This window comes from Delphinapterus leucas, chromosome 15 (assembly GCF_059928025.1).
Source record: "Delphinapterus leucas isolate spDelLeu-1000000601 "Yukka" chromosome 15, BTC_Dleu_Yukka2, whole genome shotgun sequence".
In the NCBI taxonomy this organism is placed as follows: domain Eukaryota; kingdom Metazoa; phylum Chordata; class Mammalia; order Artiodactyla; family Monodontidae; genus Delphinapterus; species Delphinapterus leucas.
Genome location: NC_143143.1, coordinates 24,184,624 through 24,212,011, shown reverse-complemented (window position 1 = coordinate 24,212,011; position 27,388 = coordinate 24,184,624). Strand labels below are relative to the sequence as shown.

The window sequence follows — 27,388 nt, the reverse complement described above, 5'->3', positions numbered from 1 at the left end:
TGAGACAGGCCAGAAGACAGGGTTCCAGAGTTTTCTTGCTTTACTTCATTAAGAAGATGAGCTGTGTTTGCTTTGAAAGTCCCAAGCAGCTAAGCGGCCTGAGCCATTTACATCTTTTCAAATTGGAGCTTTTTTTCCCAAAGGGAAAATCTGAAACTCCACTTGAATCTCATTGCTGAATACAAAGGACGCTGATATGGGCTTTCAAAGACTCTAGAATGTCAAGTGAGAACCTGGCTGTCAGGGAAAGGCATTGTGTGCTTGTGTGTGTGTGTCTGTGTGTGTGAGCACACACACGCGGGTACACAGGCCTGGACCACGCTGTCTCTGGCCTGTTTCTTGATGCTCCGCACCCTTCTTCTGTGATGTGGGCGGACGGCCCAACCAGATTCCTTTGTGTCTTGCTGAGTGACTGTGACTGCCACTGGCCTTCGGAGTTTAAGCTCCTGACAGATACTAAAGAACAATTCACTTATTTCGGCTAAACAGAAAAGCATATGGAAAAAGCAAACTGCATTAACATCTGCCGCCTGGGCCCCATCTGCTCCTGCTGGCGTGGCTTCCCCTGCAGCCGTGCCAGCCTGTCAGCTCTCCACCGCCGCTCCTTTTTCCTTCCAAGCCAGGGCAGGATGTGCCTGTTCATTTCGATCCACTCACGCAGGACCGGGCACGTCGTAGGTGTTTTGGAAATGTGAGGAAATGCATGAAATGCAACAAGTGGGGAGGCGGTGGGCTCTGGAGTTCATACTCTGGATCAGCTGCTTACTAGCAGGCCTTAGGCAGGTGTCATGCCGTTTTTGTGCCTCAGTCTCCTTGCCTGTCAAATGGTCTTAGCAATAGCGGTAGCTACATATAAGGATCATTGTGAGGATGAAATGATATAATGTATCTGAATCCCTTGCAATGGACGGGGGGCATAGAGTAAGTATGCAGTAAATACTAATTCTTGCTTTCAGTAAGAATGTTCATTCCCCGCTCCCCACCTGTGTTACTCATCCTCTTTCTACAGCTTTACAACTTGTCTTAAAAATGGTCACCTATAGCAAAGTTCACATTGACACCTTTAAGGACACAACCCCTTCTCCCCAACCATCGTCCAAAACATACTGGTGTCTGGGCAGGGCTGACCGTGATTCACAACAGGACCTGAGGCTGGAGGGGGCTGAGTCGGGGGTTTGCACCTCTGGCTACACATTGGGATCACCTAGGGAGCTTTGAGAAGTTTCAATCCCCAGGCTCCAGCCCAGACTAACTCAGTCGTATCTCCCAGGTTGCAGCGTGGGCATCAGTATTTTTAAAAGCTTCCAGGTGATTCCAGTGGGCAGCAAAGATGAGAACCAGTGGGCTAAACTCTGCCCATTCTCAGTGCATCATGTTATCTGAGGGAAGAAGAATTGAGAACAAAAATTAGGGGGAGATGGCGGGTGGGGAACGCTAAAAAAATACTGAATGAAACAAACAGATTGCAAAGGGGATATTTACAGCCAGCCTGGTGCCATTTTGTCAAACTTATAAACACAAAAAACAATATTATGTACTGTGTGTGGAAACATACAAATTTACTAAAGATAAAGATGTGAAGGGTAAAAGTGACCTCTGGGTTTTTGATAAAGGGGATTAAGTGATGAGAGGTGTTTAAACTGTATCTAAAGTTTTCTTCCTTTAAAGAGTTGAAAAAAGCATGGCAAGACTGGTACATGGGGACGTTATATTATTTTTCTGTACTTTCAGTGTGTTTTGAAATCTTTCATAATTAAATGATGATTGTATTAGAGATTTGATAAACATTTGTATTAAGAAAATATTTAGATCCATCTTAGAAAATGATGTAAAAAACATAATTTTACCACCTCACTTCAGAAGTTTAACAACTTTTTGAATGTCCCAGGCCATGGGCAGCCTTTTGATTGAGGAATGATGCAGGACGGTGGGGTGGGAGAGAAGGAAGAGGTGGACAGACAGAGGGACAGAGAAAGGGCAGAGACCCACAGGTGGAGACAGCTTGACCCCCTGAGGGTGTGAATGAAGTCAAGGTCCTTATCATGCGAGGCCGTCCCAGCAAACGTGAGTGCTCTCCACCTGACTTCTTCCGGGACTTGGAATTGTCCTGTTACTGCTGACGTGGACACCTCAAGCCTTGGCTACAAGCGGTAATTAATATAGGAAGGGGGAAAGTCGGGGAGGCCCAGCCTGACCCTCATGAACTTCTTTGGCCATCCTGATGGAGCCGTCAGTGGCCTGGAGGTGGATGGAACCGGACAGTGCTGGGCAGCTGACCTCCGCGGGTCATCCTCCGCACAGAGAGTGAGCCCTGGGTGGATCTGAAGTTGCAGGCATGGCCGCCCCCAGAGAAACTGCCGGCCTTTTTCTAGGTGTTTCACTCCCAACAAGAAGAGCTCATTCCCAGTCTGTGGCTCGAATGGGGCTGTTTTGGGAAGTGTCTCTGAGCTGAGGCTCCAGAGTCAGGCACTGTGGTTTAAATCCCCAATCTGTGTGGCCTTGAGCAAGTGTCTTTACCTCTCTGAGCCTCTGTTTACTCATTTGTCCAGAAGGATATCCTGTGACTAATAGGAGTATTGTTTACAGCTGTGATTTGTGTTTTAGGCACTGTCCTAGGCGCTTTCCCAGCAATGACTTGTTACATCCTCCTAGTAATTTTTTGAGCTGGTTACAGCTGGGAAACCTGCCCCAAATCGCAGGGCTTTGAAATGGCACAGGGACCCAGGTCGTCCACTGCAGTGCTCATGGCCCTGACCGCTGAGCAACACTGCCTCTTTGTAAAGCTGTTGGGAGCATTCAACGGGAGACCACATGGAAAATGCTGCCCTAGCAGTGGTGCTGCGTCATAAAATCATGGACACCTGGTGTCAGCTAGGATTCTCCTGGTCTCAACTACAGGCGTGTGGATACAACAGGTAATATTCTGTTGTCTTCCTGAGGTCCAGCCAGGAGGGGAAAGTTCACAGGTGGCCTTGGTCCAAGCTCGGACACTTCTGAGGCTATTGAGAGATGAGGCTGGGAAGTTAAGAGCACAAGGTTTGGAATCAGACTGGCCTGGGTTTGATCCCAGCCTTGCTCCTTCCTACCTGTGTGACGCTGGGTGAGTCACATGACCTCCTCTCTGGACCTCAATTTACTCTTAGGTCAAGTGAGGATGATAACATCCCGTATGTCAGAGATCAACGTGAAGGTCAACGGAGGGAATTTTGCAAAGTGTTAGGTAAGGTGCAGGCGCTCTCCCGTGTAGGGAGTGCCAGGTGGGATGGGATGAAGCAGACATACAGAACGGCAGGAGGCGGGATGAAGCAGGAAGCTGGGAAAGTGGGCAGGCCCTGCTTTACTGAGGGAGCTGCAATGACTCGGGCATTTGGCCTGTATGTAGTAGTCAGCGTGGGAGTCCCTGTCTTGCTGTCTTAAACTTTTCTTAAGTGAAAAATCCTGATGGGAGGAAAAGGAAAGTGACCCGCCCTGGGGCAGTCAGGCAGCCAGGAGACCCGAGGAGACCCTAGAGGGCTCCCCAGAAGCTGAGGACTCAGAAGGACTACTTAGAGATGTGTCCCGTCCAGAGAGAAGGCAGCCTGTCTTCAGAACCTCGGTACAGCTAGTCGCACGCTGTAAAGTTCACGGGAAGAGCCATCTAGTGGCCTGAACTACTGTGGTCCATTGGGTCTCCCAGAACCACCTTCTGCTGGGTCTGTTTCATGGGTCGTTTGAGGATAAAGGGGAGCTCCTTTGTCTGACTGCAGCCCGACTTGAGAAGTCAGGGCACATCTGCCAGGAAAGATCCACTGAACAGCTCCTTGAATAAGGAACTTGTCCAACAGCAAACCGTCTCCCCAACCCAGATGGCACATGTTCTGGGGGAGGAGTGTCACTCTCCAGGACAGGAGGGGCAAGAGGAAGCAGAAACAGCCCCTTTACCTGTCGCCCGGGCACCCAGCCTCTCTCCAGTTCCTCTTCTCGCTTTCCCAACTCTCTGGGGCCAGACAGACCTGGCTTTTCAACCTGCTTAGAGAGCCTCTTCCAGCCTCAGTTCCCTCATCTTTAAAACGGGTGGATAAAAACATGTAAGAGATGCTCAGCATTGCATCCGCAACACGTCCCGTCTATTTTTGTCTTTTTATTGAGTTGTTGGTAGGTTCGTTGTCTGTCTTGTTCTACTAGAATGTAAGTTTCACAGGAGCAGGCGTCTCTGTATCTTAGTGATAGACATAGCCCTGCTGCCAAGGACAGTGGCTGGCATGTACTTGGCATTCAGTAAATACGCATGAATTGGCGCACCACAGAAAGTTACTCTAGCAGTTTGGGTGAAATGATGTTGATAACAGCTACCTTCCATTGTCTGTGCTCTGAGCTGTGCTTTTCCACAAAGTCAGTATATCTTCTCATCAACCCCGTGAGGTTTAGATATCATTATACCCGGTTTACACAGGAAGGAACCAAGGCTCAGAGAGGTTAGCTAACTTTCCCAAGGTCACACAGCTAGGAAGGGGCAGGGCCAGGTTTCAAATCCAGAAGAGTGACCCCAGAGCATGCCCTTGTAACCCGCCAGCATGTCACAGTGGCCGTGATTGCCCGTTGCCCCCTCTGACTCAGCACAGTTTGAGAGATGAACATCAGACACATGCCATCTGAAGGGAGTGACCAGAACTCTCCTTTGCGGGGAGAGAACAGGGCACACAAAAGTTAGTTGTGAGGAGGTTTTCCATCCTGAAGCTTGACAGAGAATGTCAGGGGCTCGTGGGCCGTGTGGCGGTGAATGGCATGTCCCATCACACAGCCCCCTCAGGCCAGGAGGCAGAAGCCGTTTTCCACAGCTGTTGAAGTGGGCACCACTGTCACCTCCATCCCCATGGCCCTCGACGGAGATGGCTGTTCTTCTCCATGTCACGCCAAACCCACACGTAAACAGGAAGTACCGGTGGGGCTCCTACAGTTGGCAGGGGGTAGGCCCGCAAAAAGGCAGCCTTCTTTGGGAACTTAGCCAGTGAAACCTTGCGTGGAGGCCCCATCCCTGGTAGGTAGGGCCAAGGCAAGCACACGCTCGTAAAGGAGATTTAGGGGGTGACAGCAGCACACTCATTTGTACCCCTGCGTAGTGAAGATGATTTATTGGCAGCTGCTGGGAAGCTCAGCTCTGAAATCACATGGATGGTAATATCAGGTACCTTTCCCTTGTTTCCCCTCCCCACCCCAAATGGCTCTGGCTTTCAGACGGTATAAATTAATTGGGTTTGTATGTCTGTATTTGTGCATATATATTTATTTATTTACAGGCATCTTTCCTTATTTATATCGCTGCCTCGGTGAGCGTTTACGTTTCTTTAGAGACTGCAGTAATGAGCTTACAAGTGGGTCATTCATTACCCACTTGTGGCAGGGTGTGTGGGGAGCAGGGGCCCTGGCAGGTGCAAAGGATGAGTTTGATTCCTCAGCAGGAGGCCTGTTTGTCTCCTCAAGTGCCCCTTCCCCAGAGGACCTGGATGGGAGAACATCAAGCAGGAGATGCCAGAACAACGAGGGCTTCCAGGGACTTGGGGCAAGAGAAACACAGACAGTGTGCAGGGAAATAAAACCACAACAGATAGCACACTGAGGCCAGCGGGTACAAGGCTGGGGTTAGTCTCAAGTAACGGAGACAAGGCAGCGGCGCAAGAGGACTTTACACCAAGGACTCAAGTTGTTCAAGTAACCCTCTGCCTGCTGACCCTCTCTCCCCCCTTACAGATTTCAGCCCACTTAGTGATTGCTCTCTTCCAGGGTCTTTGGTGGAGGTGGTGTCACCCCCTAGGGGTCATTTTGGGTACACGTCGGACGCTCCTCCAAGCCTGGATGTTAACAGCCTGAGGGAGTAGAGTGTAGCTTTTATAGCCATGCTGTGTGATTTGGAGCATGTTACCTAACCTCTCTGTGCCTCCATACATTCATTCACCTGTAAAATGTGGATACTAATAGTACCTACCCAAAAGAGTTGTTCTGGGATTCTTTTTCAGCTGTGTTGAGGTATGATTGACAAATAAAATTGTAAGATATTTAAAGTGTGCAATGTAAGGAACTCAGTGGGAACCCCACTGCGTTCATTAACAAATGGTTCTGGGATTTTTAAAGATAATCTGTGCCAAGTGTTAGCGCAGTTCTTGGAATAAACGTTCTGTAAGTGTTAGCTATGCTCGTTGTTGTTACCAAGTTTGGTTTTGCTGGGCTCGCCTGCCCGTGATGCCCTTGTCTGCCTCACGAACATGCTCTTTCTTCTCAAAACTGGGCAGGAAAACTGCTTTCTCTGTGAAAGCCTCCTCTACTCTCCTTGGACCCCGGACCACGTTAGGTTCCAACTCTTGATGAAACCCTTGGCACTCATTCATCGCCCCCCTGCCCGCCTTCGCTCCCGTCCTGTATTGAAATAATGTATGTGCACACCCACTCCCCTGTCCTGTGTCTGAACTGCACCAACAGCAGGAAGCATGTCTTAATTCACTTTCCTATCCTTTGCCTCCGCCGCGCCTGGTAGGGAGTAGCCACCCAATTAAAGTACATAGAATGAACAAATCAGTGCTTCTCAACCCTATTGGACCCAACCCCTCTTCCTGCAAAAAATCTTTGAAAATGTTCCTTTTGTCTATCATGAAATGAAATCCATACTTGTTATAACCTACTTACACTCACGACTCTGAAACGTATCAGTATACTGCCCTGATAATAATATAACGAATATATAAAAGTAATTTAACATAAAAACAATGTGTATTTCACTCTGTAAAGGATCAGGCACAACACCGCCAGACTAGCACTTCCCAAACTGTAATGTGCAGACGAACCCCCCGGGGGTCTTGTTAAAATGCAGATGCAGTGGGTCCAGGTGGGGGCCTGAGATCCTGCATTTCTAACCAACTCCCGGGGATGCTGATGCTGCCGGCTGACGAGCCTCACTTTGAGTGTCGAGGGCCTGGAAGACACATGGAAAGGTCCAGTGCTGGATGTTGAATCACCAAGAATTATAGCTACACACAGCTTGCGTGGCTGTTGATGATAGGAATTTTTTGAAATCGTACTAAAATTCTGTATGATGTAGGATCTCCCCTTGAGTTAAAGGTAGTTACTTTCCTAGAAAATTCAGTTACATTAAGAGCATTCAAAAGTGCTCTGTCATACGTAAATTTGTATTAGGTTCCTGACCTGCAAAATTAAAAATGAGTTGTTCACCCACATGACATGTAGAGACATTCAGAAGTCCTGCAGGATGTGGGACACTTCCCTACTGCTTTGGGAACATGCATTGCCAGGGATCTGGTGTCCTGCCACCAGTCTCTTCCGGGAGCGACCCCCGGTCATTGTGGCAACCAAAATGGCACCACGTGTTTTCAGAGCACCCCCTGGGGGGCGGTCCCACTTCCATGGAAGACCCTGGAATTAAGGGATTCATTAAGGGCTCTGAGGTCTTTGAGGCAAGGCTCTGAAGTTGAGTTCCTTGAAGATCCTGGGTCCTTGGTTTCGAGCAGGCTCGCGGCATGCGGGTGGGTAAGGGGACCTGGGCCAGGCTGGACGAGAGCTGTGATGATCTGTCCCCAAATGTCCATAATATCATAGTTAAGAAAGTCCGTCTTAGAGGAATCCAGAAGGCTTTGTTATTGAAGCAAGACTGGGTTGTTCATTGTCACTGTCACTGTCACATCCTCCTGGTGGGCTGGAAGGACAGCATGGGTCAAGTCTGGACTCCTGTGCTGAGGCCCCAAAGACGCGGCATTATGGGGTTGAGGTCCAGACCATGTGGCCTTGGGCAGTGTCAGAGATAAACAAGACCGTAAGGACAGATTTTGATCTGCAAAGTACTATTGGACTAGGGGGAAGGGTGCAGTGTGAACTGAACTCCACTGTGATTTGTACAGCGTGACTGGGTCTTTTAAAGGGAGCATGAGGGAATAGTGCGGGGGTGAGCAGGGGCTCAGTAGAGTCAGGGAAGTGAAAAATGACAGAAAGCAGAAAGGCGGGGCTCTGTCCCCAGGAAACTCATTTGGGTTTGCTGACTGGCACTTCTCCAGGTTAGTCCTCTTCCTTCCCACAAAGGCTGGGACGGATGCTGGGGCCCTGTCGTCGGGGGTTGGCTGGAGCAAGCTAGATTCTATTAGCAGCCTTGAGTTTTCTCAGGCAGGCGCTATACGGGGGGCTCATGTCATCCAAGAGCTGTGTCCTTGAAATGTCAGAAACTATGTTAGTGTTTGCTCAAGTCTTTACAGGCCAAGGTTGAGACCTGGTTGAGGAGGGGCTCGGAGGGGCTGGGCTAGAGTTTGGTCAAAGGGGAAATCTTTGCCAGCAGGTCACTCTCCCCCAAGAGGGTGGCCCAGTGCTTCAGGGTTCTGCCTCTTTCTAGATAAAAGTAGTTATCAGCACCCCATTTCCAGTTGACCTAGATTTCTATCTGTGTGTGTGTATTTATCGTGTGTGAGAGTAAAATATAAATCCACAGGCTTGGCGTATAGGGAAAGACCCAACATAAAAAGGCCCTCAACTTTTTATTTCCTCAGTGAGTAGATATTTCGGATGGCAAGTATTTCAGCAATTCTCAAACTTGGTGGTCTCCATGGACCCCCTTATATTTTCAAACATTATTTCAGACCCCCAAAGAGCTTTTGTTTATGTAGGTTATATCTATCAATTATTTGCTGTATATTGAAATTGAAACTAGGGCATTCTTAAAATGGTTATTTATTGATTTACTTAAATTAACCGGGCTTCCCTGGTGGCGCAGTGGTTGAGAGTACGCCTGCTGATGCAGGGGACACGGGTTCGTGCCCTGGTCCGGGAAGATCCCACATACCGCGGAGCGGCTGGGCCCGTGAGCCATGGCCGCTGAGCCTGCGCATCTGGAGCCTGTGCTCCACAACGGGAGAGGCCACAACAGTGAGAGGCCCGCATACGGCAAAAAAAAAAAAAAAGAAAGAAAAAATTAGCCATAACCCGTTACCTATCTATATAAGTAAAAAATTTTATGAAAAATGCATATGTTTTGTACAACAAAAACAAATTTCGTGGAAAGAGGCATCGTTCTACATTTTTGCAAGTCTGTAATATCTGGCTTAATAGAAGACAGCTGGATTCTCACATTTGCTTCTGCTTTCAATCTGTTGCGATTTCACACATCATGGAGCCTCTACAAACTCCACTGTGTGCTTGTGTGAGAGGATGAGTGAGAAAAAGGAAAATAACATCTTCAAATTATGATGGAAATAGTGACCTTGAAGATCCCCTGAAAGGGCCCCCCAGGAGTCCCCAGAGCACACTTTGAGATCTACCTCATTAGATCATCACAGTAAGCATGAATTCCAATTAAATCAATTGTAGCTAACATTTGTTAAGTTCCAGGCTTTATGTTAAGTGCTTTACACGTATTAACTCTTTGAGCTGTTGTCAAAGCCCGGTTAGGTAGGTACTAGTTATTATGCCCATTTTACAGAGAGGGAGACTGAGGCTCTCAAAGTTAGGTACTGTGCCCCGGGTCACTCAGTGAGCAAGTGGCAGAGGCCGGGTGGATCTGAACGCACTTCACCTCCAGACCCTGCCTTTCCAAATGATTTAGGTCTGCTCATCAAATGATGGGGTGCCAGCTAAAGATGTCGATTGAGTGCTGACTACATATCAAGCCTCATGCTAATTGTTCTGTTGTTAACTAGAATTAAATATGATCGTGCCCTGTTATTTAATCTCTCCTGCACCTTTGCAAAGTAGGTCTTCCTACCCCTTTTTTTTTGTAGATGAGAAAACTGAGGCTGTGAGAGGCTAAGCTTCTTTCTCTGTATCTCAGGGTTAAGGGGCAGAGGCTGGATTCCAAGCCAGCTCTATCCATCCAGCTCCCTCCCTCCTCACCCCATGCTGGGCGTCCCGTTCACATGACTAAATTTGCTAAATTACACCAGGCTTATTATTGAGGGTTCTGTTAAAGCCTGGCCTGCCCGTGCCCAGCAAAGACCACGGGTTTCTAAGCTCTGGCCAGCCCTGCCACTTTTTGTGCATGCAAATGAGCCAGGCGGGTGGGCGCCGGGCCTCTGTGAGGTCTATTTGCATTGGCAGCCCGGTAATTGCATGTCCTAATTGGGTGCAGCCATGCACACTGCGCCTCCTCCATTCCACTGCCCTGGCACAGAAGTCCTTCTGGAAGCAGGTGTGGGCTTCTCCCCCATGTGCCCCTCTCAATGGCCTTGATCACCTTGGTGATTGGAATGAAGCCTCGGACACTGAGTTCAACAGCAAACAGCTACTCAGCTGGCAGTGCATCCACATGGCACAAAAGAAAGCCCTAAACGGGTCATGATGAGTGAGCAGGTGGGACAGGCGCCCTCCCGCCTGCACAGCGCACCTGGCCGGGGCTCCCCTCTGACACCATCTCTATTCCTCATAGCTGCAGAGAGGCGGTGCAGTGTTGGCGGGTGTGGCCTCTGGACCCCAACTGCCTGGGTTTGAATCCTGGTTCCTCCACTTCCTAGATCTGGATTTAGTCACTTAACTTCTCTGAACCTTCCTGATCCCATCCAAAAAACGGGGAGAATAACATAGCATCTCCTTCATAGGGTCCTCATGGGGATCAATTGAACTAGTCTCTGCAGAGGGCTTGGGAACAGAGCCTGGGGCAGAGCCAGCACCGTGTGCATATTTTCTAATAGATGCACGTTTCGTAAGCACCTTGCACGTGTCAGTCACTGTGTCCTGTGCTTCATCTGTTCCCTCAGTTCCAGGGAGTTAGATGCCAGCCTCGGCCCCTGGGATGGATGAGGACGTCAGGGTGCAGGGAGATGAAGTGGTCTGTCCCAGGTCAAAGAGCTGCTGGAGAAAATGACCACAGGATGAGGCAGGGAGAAGACGATGCACTTAGGAGCATCCATCTATCCCTCAGCCCCTGGTCTCCTAAAATCCATCAGTTATTTCTCAATGATCTGAAATGGCAGAACTTCGTTAATCGACTGTGTTGATTAACGGTTAATTCAGAGAATGTTCAGCCGCACACACACAGGACCTGTCATCTTACAGATGAGAAAATCTGATGGTCGCTAAAGCAAGACAAGTACCCAGGTCTCCTCCTTTCTTGTTCGGTGTTCTTTCTACACAAAAATAAGAGCAAAGGTTTATCAATGAGTGGAGAGTTTGAAAACACAGCAACCCACCTCCACCCCTCGGAAACAGGACCTGGGTGCAAGGGAGGAGGTTGGGCCGATCCAATTGATCAAGTGAGGAGAGATCCATCCTGAAGTCTGAACGTTAGAGAACCAGGAAGGACAGAGCAGACCCAGGTGTCTCTGAAACAGCAGCCTGGGTCATGTAACCTGCCTCTCGAAGCCACCTTGTGCTTGGCATATTTCTACCTGATTGAAATTGACTCTAAACATGCCCAAGGTTGAATGGGAATAGAGGACATTATTGCATTTAATTATTTCTCCAGAATAAAAATGGATTCTAGCAACAGCTTAGGGGTAAGGCAACAGCAGAGCAATTAGAGTTTTGGAGGACATTTGCACATTTGAATGTGCAATCATTGCAATAAGTACATTAAAATAAAATAAGTCAAAGGGTTGCATTTGCATAAATAACCCAAGGTGAGAGTGTTGGATTGCTTAAGAATAAAGGGGACACAGCTAGCGATCATAATGAAGAAATACTAACTGATCTGTCCTCCAGGTGGAGACCATCAGGGGTGAGATGGTGGAGGCCCAGTGTTGATTAGTAGGGAAACTTCTTTGCTCATTGTTTCTCCTGCTTTGGGTGTGGTGGGCACATTCTGGAAGTTTTGACATACATTCATCCTCACCAAATACCCATGACGTAAGTATTATTTTCACATCCCCATTTTCCAGATGAGGAAACTGAGGCATGCAGAATTTGAATCATGTCATTTCTAGCATCACATTCATTCCTTGGTCAGGTTATTTAACCTCCCTGTGCCTTACTTTCCTCCCCTTCACTAGGACTCATGCTGTTGCTTCACTGGGTATTCGAGAGGATTAGAGACACAAGGCGTGTGAAGGGCCAGAGCGTGAGGGGACATGGGTGCTGAGGATATGATAGTCACCTCGCATGTATTTGCCTGGAAACCTCCCAAGGTTGGTTTTTACAGGGAAGGGAACCTGGGTTCGGATGTCTGGATCTTGATTCTCCAGGGGAAGAAGAGAAAAGCTGAGGCCCGTTTGCCTCTTGGCGAGCAGGTGAAGAGTTAGAGGGAAGGGAAGGTGATATCTCATGCCCATCGAGGGATGGATGGATAAAGAAAATGTGACATACACGTACAATGGAATATTATTCAGTCTTGAAAAAGAAGGAAATCCTGCCGTATGTGATGCCATGGATGAACCCGGAGGGTGTGATGCTGAGTGAAATAAGCCAGACAGACAAAGACGAATGCTGCTTGATCCATTTACATGAGAATCTAAAATAGCCAAACTCAGAAATTCGGAGAGTAGCATGGTAGTTGCCAGGGGTTGGGGGAGGGGAAACGAGGACTTGCTAAGCAACAGGCATAAAGTCTCAGTTGTGCAGGATGAATACATTCTAGAGATATGCTGTACTACCTTGTGTCTGTAGGTAGCAATGCCGTATTGTGGACTTGGAACGTTTGTTAAGAGGGTAGAGCTCACGTTAAGTGTTCTTGCCACGATAAAATAAAACGTACAAGAAAAGAAAGAAAACTGTGGAGGGAAGGTGTAGGAGAACTCACCAGCTGTTGTAGGAAGCAACCCTGACTCAGCGTGACAGATCATCCCAGGCCTCTGGGTGATGCCTGGTTCTCACTGACTATGGCTCAGTGGCTTTTCTGGAAGCTGTCGAATATCTGTGAGCTCTTCATTCCAGAAGACAAAATATTTCCCTTTTCTCTTACACTCGAATCTTTTGATTGGCAGCTGAGTAGCACCTGGGGCCAGGCGGAAGGCCAAGGGGCCACCGTGAGCTCACCATCCCCATCGCAGGGGTGTCTCTAAGTAGACGACACTTATTAATCAGGAGTCCTATTAGAATTGATGGTGGCGCCTGGTCCTGATATCACAGATTAACCAGAGGAGCCAGCCGTTCTCTGATGGCCAAATTAGCTTCGTTGATTGCAGTGCTTCCTGCTACTGGTGTTGCTTGGAGAACTTCTGCCGGAAGGTGGTAGAGAACGTGAGCTTTTGAAATTAGTGGTTTTATGGAGGTTTTCTGCTTGGGGGACAAACTGGTGATCATCAGTTCATGATGAGGAAAGAGAACAACCCAGGAACAGTACTGAGGATGTGTTTGATGAGAGAGGATGCAGATGGCTGTGAGGGCAGAGGCCTTTCTGCTCAACTCTCCGCCTTCTTGTTAACTTCTAGAAAACGGGCTTAGGGACAGAATTTAAATTCTTGTTCTCAGGCAGCAGGAGTCATCGAACTGATTTTCCAACCGTTAGAGGCAAAAAATGATAATAAATTGGCTCCTGTATCTGAGGGCAGCTAAGAGGAAGAAAGCAGATCAGGTTGGCTCCTGTATTAATCAGGATGAGCTAGACTATGCTGTGGTAACAAAGATCCCCAAACCTCAGTGACAGAAAGCAGCAGAGGTTTATTCTGTCCATGGAGGGTTGGTGGAGTCTATCCTCCACCCTGGCCTCACTCAGGAATGCAGGGCCTTCACCATCAGGAGTGTGGCTGGATGCTATGGGGGAAGGAGGGACATGGCAAACTGTGCCCTGGCCCGAGTCACTGGTCTTGGCCACGGCAGGTTGCTTGGCTGTGCTTCATTTGCAGGGGATGGGAAGTACAATTGTATCATGTGCCTAGAAGGAAGAGAACTGGAATACTTGTCGAGGGCTTTATTGAATAGCATCCCCCCATCCAGCTCCATCCCAACCTAGGCTAATATGAGCAAAGAGAGAGATACCCCATCCATTCCCCCACAGAGAAGGGGGAGCTAAATGCTCCTCCCTTGACCTCTCAGCCAAACAGAAGAGGCACGAAACTATAGCAAGTTTTAGAATTAAACGGGTACGCGTTCACAGCCTCCCCTAAATGATATCGGGCAGATCACTGAACATCCCCAAGTTCCCCTTGTCCCTCTTTTGTAAGATGGGGGAATGGTAATACCTGTCTTGAAAGTTACTTCTGAAGGTTAAACATGGAAGGGCTTGGCACAGTGCCTGGCACTTGATACGTGCCCATGCCTGAGAGTGTTAAAGCAACAAGCCTTGACGCCTCTTTCTGTAAAATAGTGAGGAGGGTACCCCTTATGGGACGACTGTTGGTATCCAATAAGTAATACCTGTGCGTCGTTTGCATACGGTGCCTGCTGACAGCGAGCGCTCAGAAAATGCATCTGAGAGGCTGCTTGGGATTCTTCAAGGGCCTCTGGACAGAAAGAAGGGAAAAGAGGAATATCAGTGTGGTTTGTTTATAAGAACAGAGGAATGGCCCCTCACTGAGGGGGATTTCTTGCAAGATACGTGGAGAGGTAAGAAAGACTGGAAACAGGTGTCAGAACCAGAAGTTCCCCTTCACAGACCAGCATGTAATAGCAGCTCCTGTGTATGACCAGTAGCCACTCCAGGACCCATCACAGACTCCACTCTCCCTCGACATCTCCTTGTTTCCTTCTTCCTACCCATTGCCTCTCAGCTCCTGCCACCTCAAGCTCCTGGTGCTTCGTGGCCCCTCCTTACTGTCCTCTCCCTCTCTGGGACTCCCTGCCACCTAATGGCCACTGACCAGCCTTGACACGGCTATTTGGAGATGACATGCCTATCCCAGATCCATTTAGCTGGGTGGGAGTGGATGGGAAGGGAGCCAGGCTGCAGTGCTTAAGGGGACAGAGTGATGGGGATCAGAAGGGCTCTGCAGCTTCCTGGAAGTGGCTGGTGGAGCTGGTAGCCTAGGGCATGGGGTCTGCAGTCTATCTGGCTTGAATCCCAGCTTCACCACCAACCAGCTGAGTTACCTTGGATAAGTCACTGATGCCCAGTACCTGCAAAATGAGAATAAAAGTAACACCAACTTACAGGATGGCCACGAGGTATCTTAGTGTAGTCTTCATTCTTGCGGCCTCCTGAAATTGGTGCTTGATGCTAGGGGAGATGGGACAAAGGCAGGAAGAGGGCAGACACGTTGCTGGGCCAAATGGGGACATTGGAGACAAGGGCAATCAAACCAAGCCCGGGGGAACCTTCTAAACTCACAGTTCTTGGAGAGCTGAGGTCTGCACACTTTTTCTTAAAGGGCCAGCTAGAAATATTTTAAGCTTTGCAGACCAGTCTCTATGGCAACCACTCACCTCTGCTGTTGTAGCAGGAAAGCAGCCATAGACAGACCATAAATGAACAGGTGTGGCTGTGTTTCAATAAAACTTTATTTACGAAAACAAATGGCGGGCAGGATTTGGTTCGGGGAGGGCAGTAGTTTGCAGACCTGCTGAAGGAGGAGCCACACTTAGTGTCAGCTGCACGTCAGCCGATCCTGGGCACCAGCACTACCTCCACTGCTCTCCACCATCCTCTTCCTTGAGAACCTTTAATCGGCACATTTAGGAAAATGAACGAGGATGTCTGCCCTCAGAGTTGCTACTCATTGCCAGTGTGTTTCTAGAGCAATGGGTGTAGATTTATGGAGTCAATTAGCATTCTCTGTGGCCTCTGTGTCCCCTCTGACTAGCTTTGGGACAGTGGATTCTCTTTCAGGTTAAGGCCTTGATAATGGGCTCTAAGCAGAAGCAATGTGTTTTGGAAGTGATGCAGGATGGTAGTTGACCAGTGCATTTGATCCGAGGTCAAAATGGCCAGGGCCCACCTACCCATGGAGAAGCTGAGTTTGGGGTGCCCACCTTCCCAGAAAGACTCATTTTCTCCAGAATGATTCTTGGCCTTTCTCTTGACACCCTGCCCCCCCCCACCCCGTGACTCAATCAGTTCTGCTCTAGGTACAGACATCAAGAGTCAAAGCTCAAACATAAGACTGTCACAAGTTTTCATCCCCCTGGGACTCACTGTAGGATCCTTGCATAGGATTGTCCTATAAAGGGCATATTCCCCTCAAGACAGCCGGTGATGTCTCCCACTCAGAATTCACTATGGCACGGTCTGATTTCTCTTACGGGCATAGATCTACGAGCATGTCCTAAAGGCAATGTAAATTATATACTATCCTACCAATATTTTCTCCCCTTATAGCTTTATTATGGCATTTCTAGCCATTAAATAAACCATCACAGTGCTTGCTGCTAGAATTTAAACAGGAAGCTTGGAACAAACTGTCCAGATTCCAGTAGCAGAGACAACCAAGGAGACTTATATGAAAAGGGGGTGTGGTTAATAACAAGCATTGAGGATCATAGTCATAGCAGGTTAGAGCTTGCAAAAGCTTTATTTTCTAGTTGGAACATCTTCTATTTCCAGGTTGGGAAACTGAGGTTCAAAGAGAAAAACCTAACATGAAGTCTAACATTAAGCTCGTAGCAAAGGCAGGGCGTGGAACCAGGGCCCAGACTTCCAAACCTACGTGCCCCACCCTCCAGGGCCAGCCTGCTTAGCCTGATGGCAAAGTCAAGTTTCTCTTCTGTGTTTCCTTCCTGTCTTCTCCAGGATGGCTACTTCTCTCACCGGCCAAAAGAGAAAGTGCGAACAGACAGCAACAATGAGAACTCTGTACCCAAGGATTTTGAGAACGTGGACAACAGCAACTTCGCACCCAGGACTCAAAAGCAAAAGCACCAGCCCGAGTTGACGAAGAAGCCCCCGAGAGGACACAAGGAGCTTCTGAAGAGGAAGCTGGGGCAGGAGGAGAAGGGGAAGGGGCACCTGTCCCCAGGGAAAGGTGCCAACGAGGTGCTGCCTCCTGGTGCGAGAGCCCCGGTCAACGGCAGCCGAGGGAAGGATGCCCCCAGACAGCCCCACGCCCGGAAGAGTGGGGGCAGCTCCCCCGAGATCAAGTCTGACCGGCCCCTCAAGTGTGACATCTCGGGTAAGGAGGCCATCTCCGCCCTGTCCCGCTCCAAGTCCAAGCACTGCCGCCAGGAGATCGGGGAGACCTACTGCCGCCACAAGCTTGGGCTACTGATGCCCGAGAAGGTCACTCGGTTCTGCCCCCTCGAAGGTAAGTCGCAGCCCCGTTCTGCTCACATTCTCAGACCTTCTCAGAATAACCGCCCTAGTTTTCAAACCCCAGATGAAGACAGGAGATCTTTTGTTTTGGGCCTCCCTGAATTCAGAAGTCTCGTGTGAGAAAAGTTTCGCAAAATCAAATTACCTTTTGTTACAGCTTTAACCTGTTGCTTTTGTGGCGAAGGATAAAATACGGTGCAGTCGGGGCTAATGTGGAAGTCGTAGGAGGCAATGGTATTGATATGGTTTGTTTTCTGTCTCAGCAGGATATTGGGATTAAAATTGACACCAATGTTACTGTAATTGAATAAGATTTGAAAGGTTTCTAGTTGGTTGCATTGACATTGGAGGCTCTGGAAAACATCCTTCCCATTTTCCTCCACCTAAAATTCCTTCCTTCCTTATTTTCTCCCTCCTTCCCTTCCTCTCTCTCCCTCCCTCCCTCCTGCCCTGTGCTGGGCCCTATTCTCTGTGCTGATGACCAGTGATAAATCAGACCTCTTGCTGCGATGCAGTGCGAGTCAGAGCTGTAACAGCGGCGTTCACAAGCACAGGGGAGGGTCCTCAGAAACTGGGGGGGGACAGTTTTGCACAGGTGAGGCATCACCGTGCATCTCTGCATCTCACCTCATGCCTCTGACACGTATTCCTTGCTGGCAGGTTTCACCTTTTCCAGTGCGTGTGAAAGGGGGGTAATAACAATTACCAAGCGCTCACTGTGTCCCGGCACAGCACGGGCACTTTGCATTCAATCAGCTCATCTCATCCACCGCCCAGTGAGGCTAGCACCGTCATCGTGAGCATAACTTTTTTACACGTGAGAGACGTAAAACAACTTCCCTAAGGTCACGTGGCTTGTAAGTGGCCTTACAAGCCTGCAGGTAGAGACATCCTGAGATAGAGATATTGCCATGCTGGGTTAGATCATATTTGTCAAGATCCCTTCTTAAAAAAAAGAAATCTGTTATGGCAGAAAATTTCAAACCCACCTCAGAGTAGGGAGAACCTTCATGTTCCCATCATCTGGCTACAGTTAACTCGTGGTGGTCACTACTGTTTCACCCATGTACCCTCATCCCCACATAAGCTCATTGTGAGCCAGTAGATTTTATTTTTCCTTGCAGAAGACGTTACATCCCGAATAGTTTGTGAATTAGTTCGTCCAGTGGTTTTCTCCATGCAGAGGGCGGACTGCATCCAAAAGACGCTTTCTACAAAGAAAGAGCCAGTGTCATTGGGAACAGACAGGGAGGGATGCATTTGAAATGGAGAGATTGTGTTCTAGTTGAGTTCAGCCATGAACTGATAGGAAAAGCCCTTTCCCCTCGCTGGTTCCGGCTTCCTTCTCTGTCCAGGGAGCGCCCTGCATTAAATACTCGAAGGGTCTTCCCACTTGGTCTTCCCTTGCGGCCCATTTCCCAATTTGCTCTTGGTCACCCCTCATTCTTATTGGCCATAATCAGTGCAAGGGGTACCCCTCTATCCCTCACTAAATGGTCAAGCGTTCAAAATACCTCCTTGTTGCTTCTAAATTCAGATACCACCAACTGCTTTAGTTCACTCTCAAGTGGAGAGAGAAGGTCCCCGACCATGGGACAACCCAGAGGTCCTGAGGGCAGGGGTAGGGGGAGGACACGTGGAAAGACCTGCATGGGGCAGGGACAGGGTCCACGCATGGAAGAGGAATGGGTCCATGCTCCCAGCAGCTGGGTCCGCCTCTTTGTTGAGACAGAAGGTCAGAGCATCAGGAAAGGTGACAACAGAGCTGGACCAAGAGGCAGGGTGGGGGCAGGGGGCTCTCAGTCCCCCCCAACATTGGAGGATTTGGAAGCCAGGCAGGAAGATGCCTAGTGCTTCCTCAATCCCCCATCTCTCTCGAGAGAAGGATGTGCATGGTAAGAATAGCTCCCAAGGAAAAGGGGACTAGGTCACCCCTAGAGAAATCCTAATTCCGTCTCTCCACTGGACAGGTAAGAAACGAGGTCCATAGAGGAGAGGAGACTTATCATCAAGGTCACCCAGTCAGTTAGAGGCTGAACTTGGGCTAAAATTCAGGCCTCCTCATCTCTCACACATGCTTCTCTGTTGACCGCTGGTCACAGAACGGAGGGTGTGGCTCAGGTGGGGGATGGCCATGTGGGTAAGTGTGTAGAGAGGCTTGGAAGTGTCCACGTGGCCCTCTGGGTGGGGTGCAGTGGGGACAGCTTCAACTCTTTACTCAAGTTCATCTGTATTTTTTAAGTTTTCTGTTGGAAACATGTATCTGTACTCTCTTTTCAATAGAAAGGTCTAAAAAGAAAAGGTTTGCTTCTCTCTTGCATTTTAAACCTTGTCTAAGCAGTCCCGGGGTCCCCATCATACTCTTGACACGACTTGGCAGATCGTGGCAGAATAAATAAGTGGAGATGTTTCCAAAATCTTTTTCTTAGCTAGTGCATGGCCTGGCAGAGGCCTGAGCTGAATGTCTTTCCATGAGAATGACAGTGGGTCCTCGCTGTGTACCAAGGGTCAACACACTTTTTCTGTAAAGGGCCAGAGTAAATATTTGAGGCTTTGTAGGCCGTGCAGTCTCTGTCGCAACTCCTCAACTCTGCCATTATATCTCAAAAACAGGCAGGACAATAGGTACGCAAATGCACTTGGTTATTCCAATAAAACTCAATTTACGAAAACAGGCTGTGGGTGGGATGTGGCCCATGGGCCACAGTGTGCTGACCCCTGCAAGGTACCAGTTCTGTGTAGTAATACCTCCAGCACTGTGCCTCCCATCCCACTATATCCTCACACCAGCCCTATGAGGTCGGTCTCTTATCGACCCGTTTAATGGATGATGAAATGGGGGCTCAACGAGGTTTAGTCCTTGGTCACAGGTGCACGGCTAGTAGATGGCAGGGCTGGTATCGTATCTCAGGAATACAGAGCCTGAGTCCTCCCGAGAGCCTTTCCCTCTTCAGGAGGCAGAAGGTTTCACTTTAGCCTAAACGGTCCGAGCTCGGGGATGTCCTGAGCCCGCAGGCTGTCTCTCTCCGCCATCAGTACAGTTGCAAGGAGAAGGGTGGGTGTTGATGGGGGAGCAAGCGGGCTGATGTGGCCTGTCCTGGTCCCGCTGAGACACCTCCAGCATGGCTGTGCAGCCTGGGGGATTCCCTGTGGCCTCTGCTGCGTCCGCCAAAGTGGCACACCCTCCAGGGAGCTGGGAGCTGGGTAATAAGATGGGCGTCTGAGCCTTGGCACACCAGCCCGGGCAGTGCCTTCATTTACTGCACCACAGCCTTCCCCTTTTGCAATAAATTCTCTGTGAATAGACTAATTGCAAAATAACCCTAATTGGGTAGTTATCAACGAACAACTTCCCGTGGAACAAAACAGCTTACAATTAATAGCATTTAAACCGTAAACTATTCTTCTGCAGAAAGCTAAGATGTAATTACACCCCATACGGAGATCGCGTTCCCTTTCTGGAAACCATGACACCCGGATTTCCCTCCGCTCAGGAGGGATTTGAGCTCCAGCTCTGCGGGCAGTGAGGAAGCCAAGTGGGGAGGGGAGGGGAGGGGAAGTAGGTATGTGTGTAAACAGACAGACACATACACTTACACGTCCGCACGCAGATGTACGCACTGTTTGTCATTTTGCCGAACTCAGCGTCACCCAGACTTCAGCTGACAGGATGCCGGAAGTTGAATATCACTGAGGACACAATTCCTCATGGCTTGAAGTCTGAAAAGTTACGAGGGGATCGATGTGAAATGTTGGCTTGTGTGAAGGGCTCCTCCTCCGATCCGCATGCCTCCAGTCCCCGCAGCCCAGCACCTTCAGGGAAAAGGAAGAGTCTAGAAGCCCCGGATTGGTGTGCTCTGCACGGATACCTTGCTCCTGTGGCTCATCTGCTTCACTGCCAGCCTCTGGGAGGAAGCAGCTGGAATGGCGACATGTTTTCAGGAGGAAAACGCGGATCTGCGGACCATCCACTCACAGCCCCCAGGAGTGAGATGCGGTGAGGTCAGGCGGGGTGCTCTACCCCATCGGCCCCCAAGCCTGGCCTCCGAGCAGGTTGTTTCTAATCCCGCAGCGCCCCTCTTTCCTCCCAGAGCCCCCGTGCTCACTGCAGCTGCCAAGCCACCGGACCCCCCACCCCCGCCCACGTTCCCCACGCAGGTGGCCCAGCCCCCAGTGGCCCCCCTTACCTCCCACAGTTGCCTAGGCCTCCTGTCCCTTCCTTAGGCTCCAGAATCACCCAAGAGCCTCCAGGCACTCCAACCGGACCTCCCAGAGTTTCATGGAAATGAAACCATGTTGGATGGAAGGCCCAGGGTGGCCTGGGCTGGAAGAAACTTTTCCATCGGAAGATCTGCTGACACTGGGTTTTGAATCCTGGCTCTGTCTTTGCTAGTGGTGTGACCCTGACTTCCTAGTGCCTCAGCTTCCTCATCTGTAAAATGGGCACAGATACTCGTACCCTATCCTCATAGGGTTGTTGGCTGACATGGGACCATGAATATGAAACCCCTGGTGCAGAGGGGGGTAGGGTACAGCGAATGTGTTTGGCTCTCGGCTGTAGCAAGGCAGTGGTGGTGGCGTTGAGAAGAGTGGAAGGCCCGCCTGTAGGGTGACCACCCCTTGCCCAGCCCTAGATGTCTCGCTCTGGTCTTCAGACAAGGCCCCGTGTGCCTCAGCCACTCCCTCCTGCTCGCCCCAGCCCCCACTGCACACTCCACCTCTTCCCTCTCCAGATGTCAGCCTAAATGCCTCTTCCTCAGAGAAGCCTTCCTGGACGACACCTTCCGCGGGGAGCCCCGGCCACAGAGGACACACCAACCCTGGTGAGGGGCAGAGGTAGCTTTCCCAATAAAGACCATTTGACCTGTAAGAGGCATTCTAAGCAGGCAATGCCTCATTATATTGGGAACAATTAAATGTCAAGATGCTCTCTCCAACGGCCCTCATAGGCCACCAGCCTCCTTTCATCTTGAGTTAAAATGCCTCAAGAGAAAAAAAAAAAAACATCTCCAGAGAGGCCCCACCGGTTACCAGGGTGCCTCTGACACCTCCTCACTCTTTGCTGTGCCAGGTAAAGCCAGTGGAGTGACTGCAGCCCAGGTGTCCAGGTGAAGAATGAGAGAGGAAAACGGAGAGGTTCCACGGAAAGCAGTCACTGAGAGGGGGCTTGGGGGCCACCGCAGCGGGGGCTCCGGGCCCGCGCCGCTGAGTGGGCCGGTGGTCCTCCGGTGAGTGATGAGCAAGGGCTCTCCCTTTTCAGTCAGCTGACCGGCGGCAGGTCTGCAAGCACGTGCACGTGGCAGGGGCGGTGGCTCCAGTATTAGGAGTGAGGACGGACCGGAGGAGGTTTCTGATGAAAAGGCAACTGCCCTTGGACGCAGCAACCCGTCTTTACCCATCAGTCTTTGCAGGAAGCCAAAGACTCTGGACAGATGGCTTCCGGATGGAGGTGGCTGAGGGGAGACTGTCGCCTCAGATTCCCCATCTGTCGGGGCAGGAACACTGCTTTCTCCCGGGTCTTTGCTGTATCGCTCAGGATGAGACAATGAGGGAACAGCCGTGGACAACTCAGAGACACCACGCTACCGGGGTGGCCGTGATGAAGCCAGGTGACCTTCCTACGGCTCAGCCAAGCCGATGGGGCCGACGTGCCCAAAGCCCAGGTTTGCAGAGGACTTTTTCTCGTCTTTCTCTCGTCAAACCCCAGTGAAAAGGAGGTTTCCAGTAACAGTTCATTGGGGTCGGAGTAAACTCATGCCAAAGGCCCTCCTTGGGCTTCTGAGGGAGGGGTAGGACCCTGAGCACGGTCAGTCCAGAAAAAATCAGCAGACCCCATTCATTGGTCACCCACTAGGTGCCATTCGACGTCCCAGGCCAGCACTCCCCAAACGTGTTGTGTGAAGGGCCAGATGGTAAATACAGTATGAGGCCTTGCAGGCTGCAGGGTCTCTGTCACAACTACTCAACTGCATGAAAGCACCCACAGGCGACACATAAAGAAACGACCAGCATGGCTGTGTTCCAATGAAACTTTATTCTGGTCGTCAGAATGTGAATTTCACATAACGTTCATGTGTCACGAAAGGTCATCCATTTGATTTTTTTTCAGTTATTTAAAAATGTAAAAACTGCTCTCAGCTCGCAGGCCATACCAAAACAGGCAGTGGTGAGCTGCCCTTTGCCAGCTCTTATTCTAGTATCTGGGGACGTAACAGTGAACAAAAACACAGGATGCCTCGTCCCCGCAGGGCCTCTGCCCTACACAGCTCTGAGCACCATGTCTGTTGCCACAAGCTGGATGGTGACTCTGGGAGGCGTGCAGCCTGAGGCCCCACCTTGGTGGCACTTCTGCCCTAATGGGAGAGGCCAGAGGGGACAGGTGACCCAGTAGACCTACAGTCCACTGTCTGGTGTGACGAGAGCTCGTAGACAAGCACAGCAGGCGACAGGACAGGGGAGGTGGACGTTTTAGGTAGGTGGCCACAGAAGGCCCCTCTGAGGAGCCTCGGTGGCAGTGTCACCGGGAAGAGGAAACAGTCCTAGCAAACAGCCTGGCTTGTTCCAGAGGCAGCCAGGAGGTCAGTATGGCTGAAGCAGAGGGAGCAGTGAGGGGAGCAGAAGGGTGAAGGGTCAGAGGCCAGAGGTAATGGCCAGGCCACCGCAGGGGGTTCGGATACTGATGTCAAAGAGATGGGAGCCATTGGAGGAACTGAAGAGTTTTAACATTATCTGATTTTGAATTTTTTTAAAAAATTTTATGCTACTTTAAAATTTTTTTATCTTATTTTGATAAGAACACTTAACATAAGATCCACTCTCTGAACAGATTTTCAAGCGCACAATGGAGTATTGCTGTTTACAGGCACAGTGTCGTACAGCAGATCGCTAGAACTTATTCATCTTGCTCAGCTGAAACCTTATACCCATCGAACCCCACTCCCCGTCCCCCCAGCCTCTGGCAACCACCATTCTGCTCTTCGCTTCTATGAGTTTGACTGTTTTATATTCCTCGTATAAGTAGAATCGTTCAGTATTTGTCCTTCTGCGTCTGGCTTATTTCACTCAGCATGATGTCCTCCAGGCTCATCCATGTTGTTACACATTGCAGGAGTCCTTCGTTTTTTAAAGCTGAATAATATGGCATTGTAAGTCCGAATTTTTTAATCCCTTCATTCCTCAGTGGACCTTGAGGTTGTTTCCACTTCTTGGCTATGCTGCAGTGAATGTGGGTGTGCTAATATAATATCTCTTTGAGATGCTGATTTCACTTCTTTTCGATAAATACCCAGTGAGATATCACCTCACACAAAAGACAACAAGTGTTGGTGCAGATGCAAAGAAATTGGAATCCTTGTACATTGTTGGTGGGAATGCAAAATGGTGCAGGAACTGTGGAGAAGAGTTTGGAGGGTCCTGAGAAAATGAAAAACAGAGCTACCGTACGATCCACCATTCCTACTTCTCACATGATTTAGCTTTAAGGAAGGAGTAGAAACAGGGAAATTGTGGAGAGGTTCTTGCAGCGGCCCCAGTGAGAGGATAGGGTAGTAGGAAAAAGCTGCTAGGATTGGCCGATGGACTGGATGGGGGTGACCAGCTGTTGGTGTTATGGGCTGAGGGGTTTCTTTGGGGCACAAAGACGACTCAAGCCTGACCCTTGAGCAAACATTTATTGAGCTCTGCTGTGTGCCAGGTCGTGTGGCCAACAGTCCCCCAAGGCCCCCCATCGGAAGGTGGGTCTCCACAGGCCAATCCCACGTGGCCTTCTCCTTCTAAAGCACCGTGGTATTTGACCTCCTCCCCATTTTGGAATCGTAAAAAAAGCCAGCTGTTGCCCACATGGCTTTTTAGAAAGAGAAATATGCAGTTATGGGGAATATCATAAATGCCCTCCTCACCTCCCTCCCACCTTCCTCCTCCCGGAATGGCCTGCCAGCTGCAGGCTCTGCCCTTCGCTCTGAAAGTTGTCATCAGGGTGTGTTTGTTCCCTAACTGCCGTGCCTAGAAGGCAGAGCCGAAAGGTTTAGGCACGGAAAGAAGATGAAAACACCAGCCCTGAAAGAGCGGGATTAGCGCCCTCTCCGGCCTCACCCGGGCAACCGGTTCGGAAACTTCAGGCAGACATTTCCCAAGGCTTCCGCAGTGTATTTGAGACAAGGGGATCATGGTTAGATGGATTTTTTTTCTTTTCCTTCTCATGTGCTCACAATGACATCTAGAGACTAGGGGACCGGGAGCATGTTGATAACCCTGCATTTGTGGACCACTGCTTGGAGCAGCTCTGCAGAGAGCCTGACTAATCAGGGGCTTTGCAGACCAGTAGGGATTTTGTTCTTACCTGGGTGACCAGGGGGAGCTGCTGAAGGGATTTGAGCAGGGCTGGGGGTGGGGGCTGGCCTGACATGTGTAACAGGATCCCCTGGCTGCGGTATTGACAGTAGATGCTAGGGGTGAGGACGGAAGCCAGGAGAGCTCTTAGGTCGCTGGTCAGCATTTGCTCTGAGATTGCACATGGGGCATGAAGAAAGCGCCCCCTACTGTTTACCTGTCTCTGCCCCAGACCCACCCTCCACATGGAAGGGGCTCTGTCTTACTCATCTGAGAATAGCACTACTTGGCATGTCATAGGCCTCAATCTTATCCTCCCTGGGTAAGAAGATAACACAGTTGTTTTGAGCTTCAGTGGCTCAAGCTACCCGTCCCGGGAGCTATGCAGAGGCCCGCATGCACTGGGACGGGAATGGAACAGTTAGAAGTCTGTGAGTGGCACAGCCACCAGCTGGGGACTAAAAGTGTTTGTCCCTCACTCCCTTCAACATTCACTCATTCAGCAGTTATCCACCGAGCATCCTCTGTCTATGCGGGGCACTAGGTTTGGGGGATCTGTTTGGGAGGAAAACAGACAGAATCCCTGTCCTTATGGAGCTTACAGCCTGTTAAACGTGGGAGGGGAGACACATGAATCCAGTGAGCACAAAAATAAGTGCAGAATTGCAACAGCACCACCGATTCTGCAGAGACATGTGGTTGAATTTTAGTGGGACTGAGAGATGAAGAGTGGGAGGAACTACCTAGGGAAAGAGCAGGAGGGGGAGTCTTCCAGGACAAGGGTCCATCATGTGCAAAGGCTCTGAGGCAGTAGCAGGCGTAAGGAGGTTGAAGAACTAACAAGACCACCTGGGGAACTCTGAATATGAGCAGGAGGGTTGGTCTGTCGTCTTCCCAGCCGGATTTTAATTCCCCAAATCACTGGGTCTAGATGATCTATGTCTTTGTCTTGAGCGAGAAGAATGGAGCAGAGGCATCTGTAGGGACCAAACCGAAATCACCAGAGAGCCAAGGCAAGACCAGCCCGAAAGACAGGCAAGGCTCTGGCAGTCCGGGACCGGGGACGGGTCCCACATCCCCTCCAGAGAACCGTGCTCCTTCCACCTTTGGGCCCTGACCCCCACCTCCACCCCAGCCTGAACGCGGGCTGCCAACTCCTGGGGGCCTTACCTCCTGTGGCACCTTTGTTTTCCAGGACATCCAGGGCACAGAGGGGAATCCTCAATGCCTCCAGCGGTGAGACAGACTCAAGCAGGCAGTGTGCCCGGGGGTGTTCCACTGGCACTGAGCTAGTGCAGGCTTAGGGGAAGGCTCTGAACCAGTCTCCCCAGGAAAGCCTGGCGGCCCCTCTACCACTGAGTGAGCTGCCAGACCCTCAGACAAGGCACTTGTTTTCTCTGAGCCTCACTTCTTACCTGTAAAATGGGTTGTTTGATGCCTCTCCTGCCTCCTCGGGTTGCTGTATGAAATACCATGTTTGAGAATATTTAAAATTTTCCCTCTATTCCGTCAGCGAATATTTACAAGCACCTGTTACAAATCAGCATTAGATTATTGCGGTTCGGAAGCCAGCCTCCAGGGTGGGCACGGTGGACCTGCTTACGCAGCCGGGCAGTCTAGGATGCTTTCCTCAGCTTCCATGAGTGTCTCGCCCAGAACCTGCCCTGGGACTAGGTAGAGTCACTAGGACAGTTTCTTGTGCTCTGAGCTGTTCCTTCCTTTGGGTGCAGCTGCTTATGTGTCAGCCGCCCAGGGCTTGGAAATCAGAGCCCTGGTGCGGAAAGAGAGCCCGGGCGTGGCCCTTGAGGTGGCCGGTGGATGACAGCCAGTCCAAGCTAGTCCCTCCTTTTTGCACAGATCAACAAAACCAGCTTGCTTTTTTTCCTCTCTCAAATTATTTGTCAGTTAAGCGTTAAGAATTCCTTTCAACATCACTTCCTTCTGGAAGTCTTCTGGGACTCTCTCCCTACATCTCCATGAGGT

At 50.1% G+C, this 27,388-nt stretch overlaps 1 protein-coding gene across 5 annotated transcripts in view; it reads left to right on the top strand.

Annotated features, from left to right (window-relative positions):
• The window catches only part of XYLT1 (xylosyltransferase 1), a 302,171-nt gene that overhangs the window by 147,992 nt on the left and 126,791 nt on the right, over window positions 1-27,388 (top strand). For 4 of the 5 annotated variants that reach the window (XM_089896096.1, XM_089896097.1, XM_022552190.3 and 1 more), the window contains one exon: window positions 16,559-17,069. In XM_089896096.1, the coding sequence (XP_089752222.1) occupies window positions 16,559-17,069 (511 nt within the window). Of the gene's footprint in view, window positions 1-7,931; window positions 12,084-16,558; window positions 17,070-27,388 lie in introns of those variants that run through there. The other variant, XM_022552191.3, reaches the window with a different exon arrangement.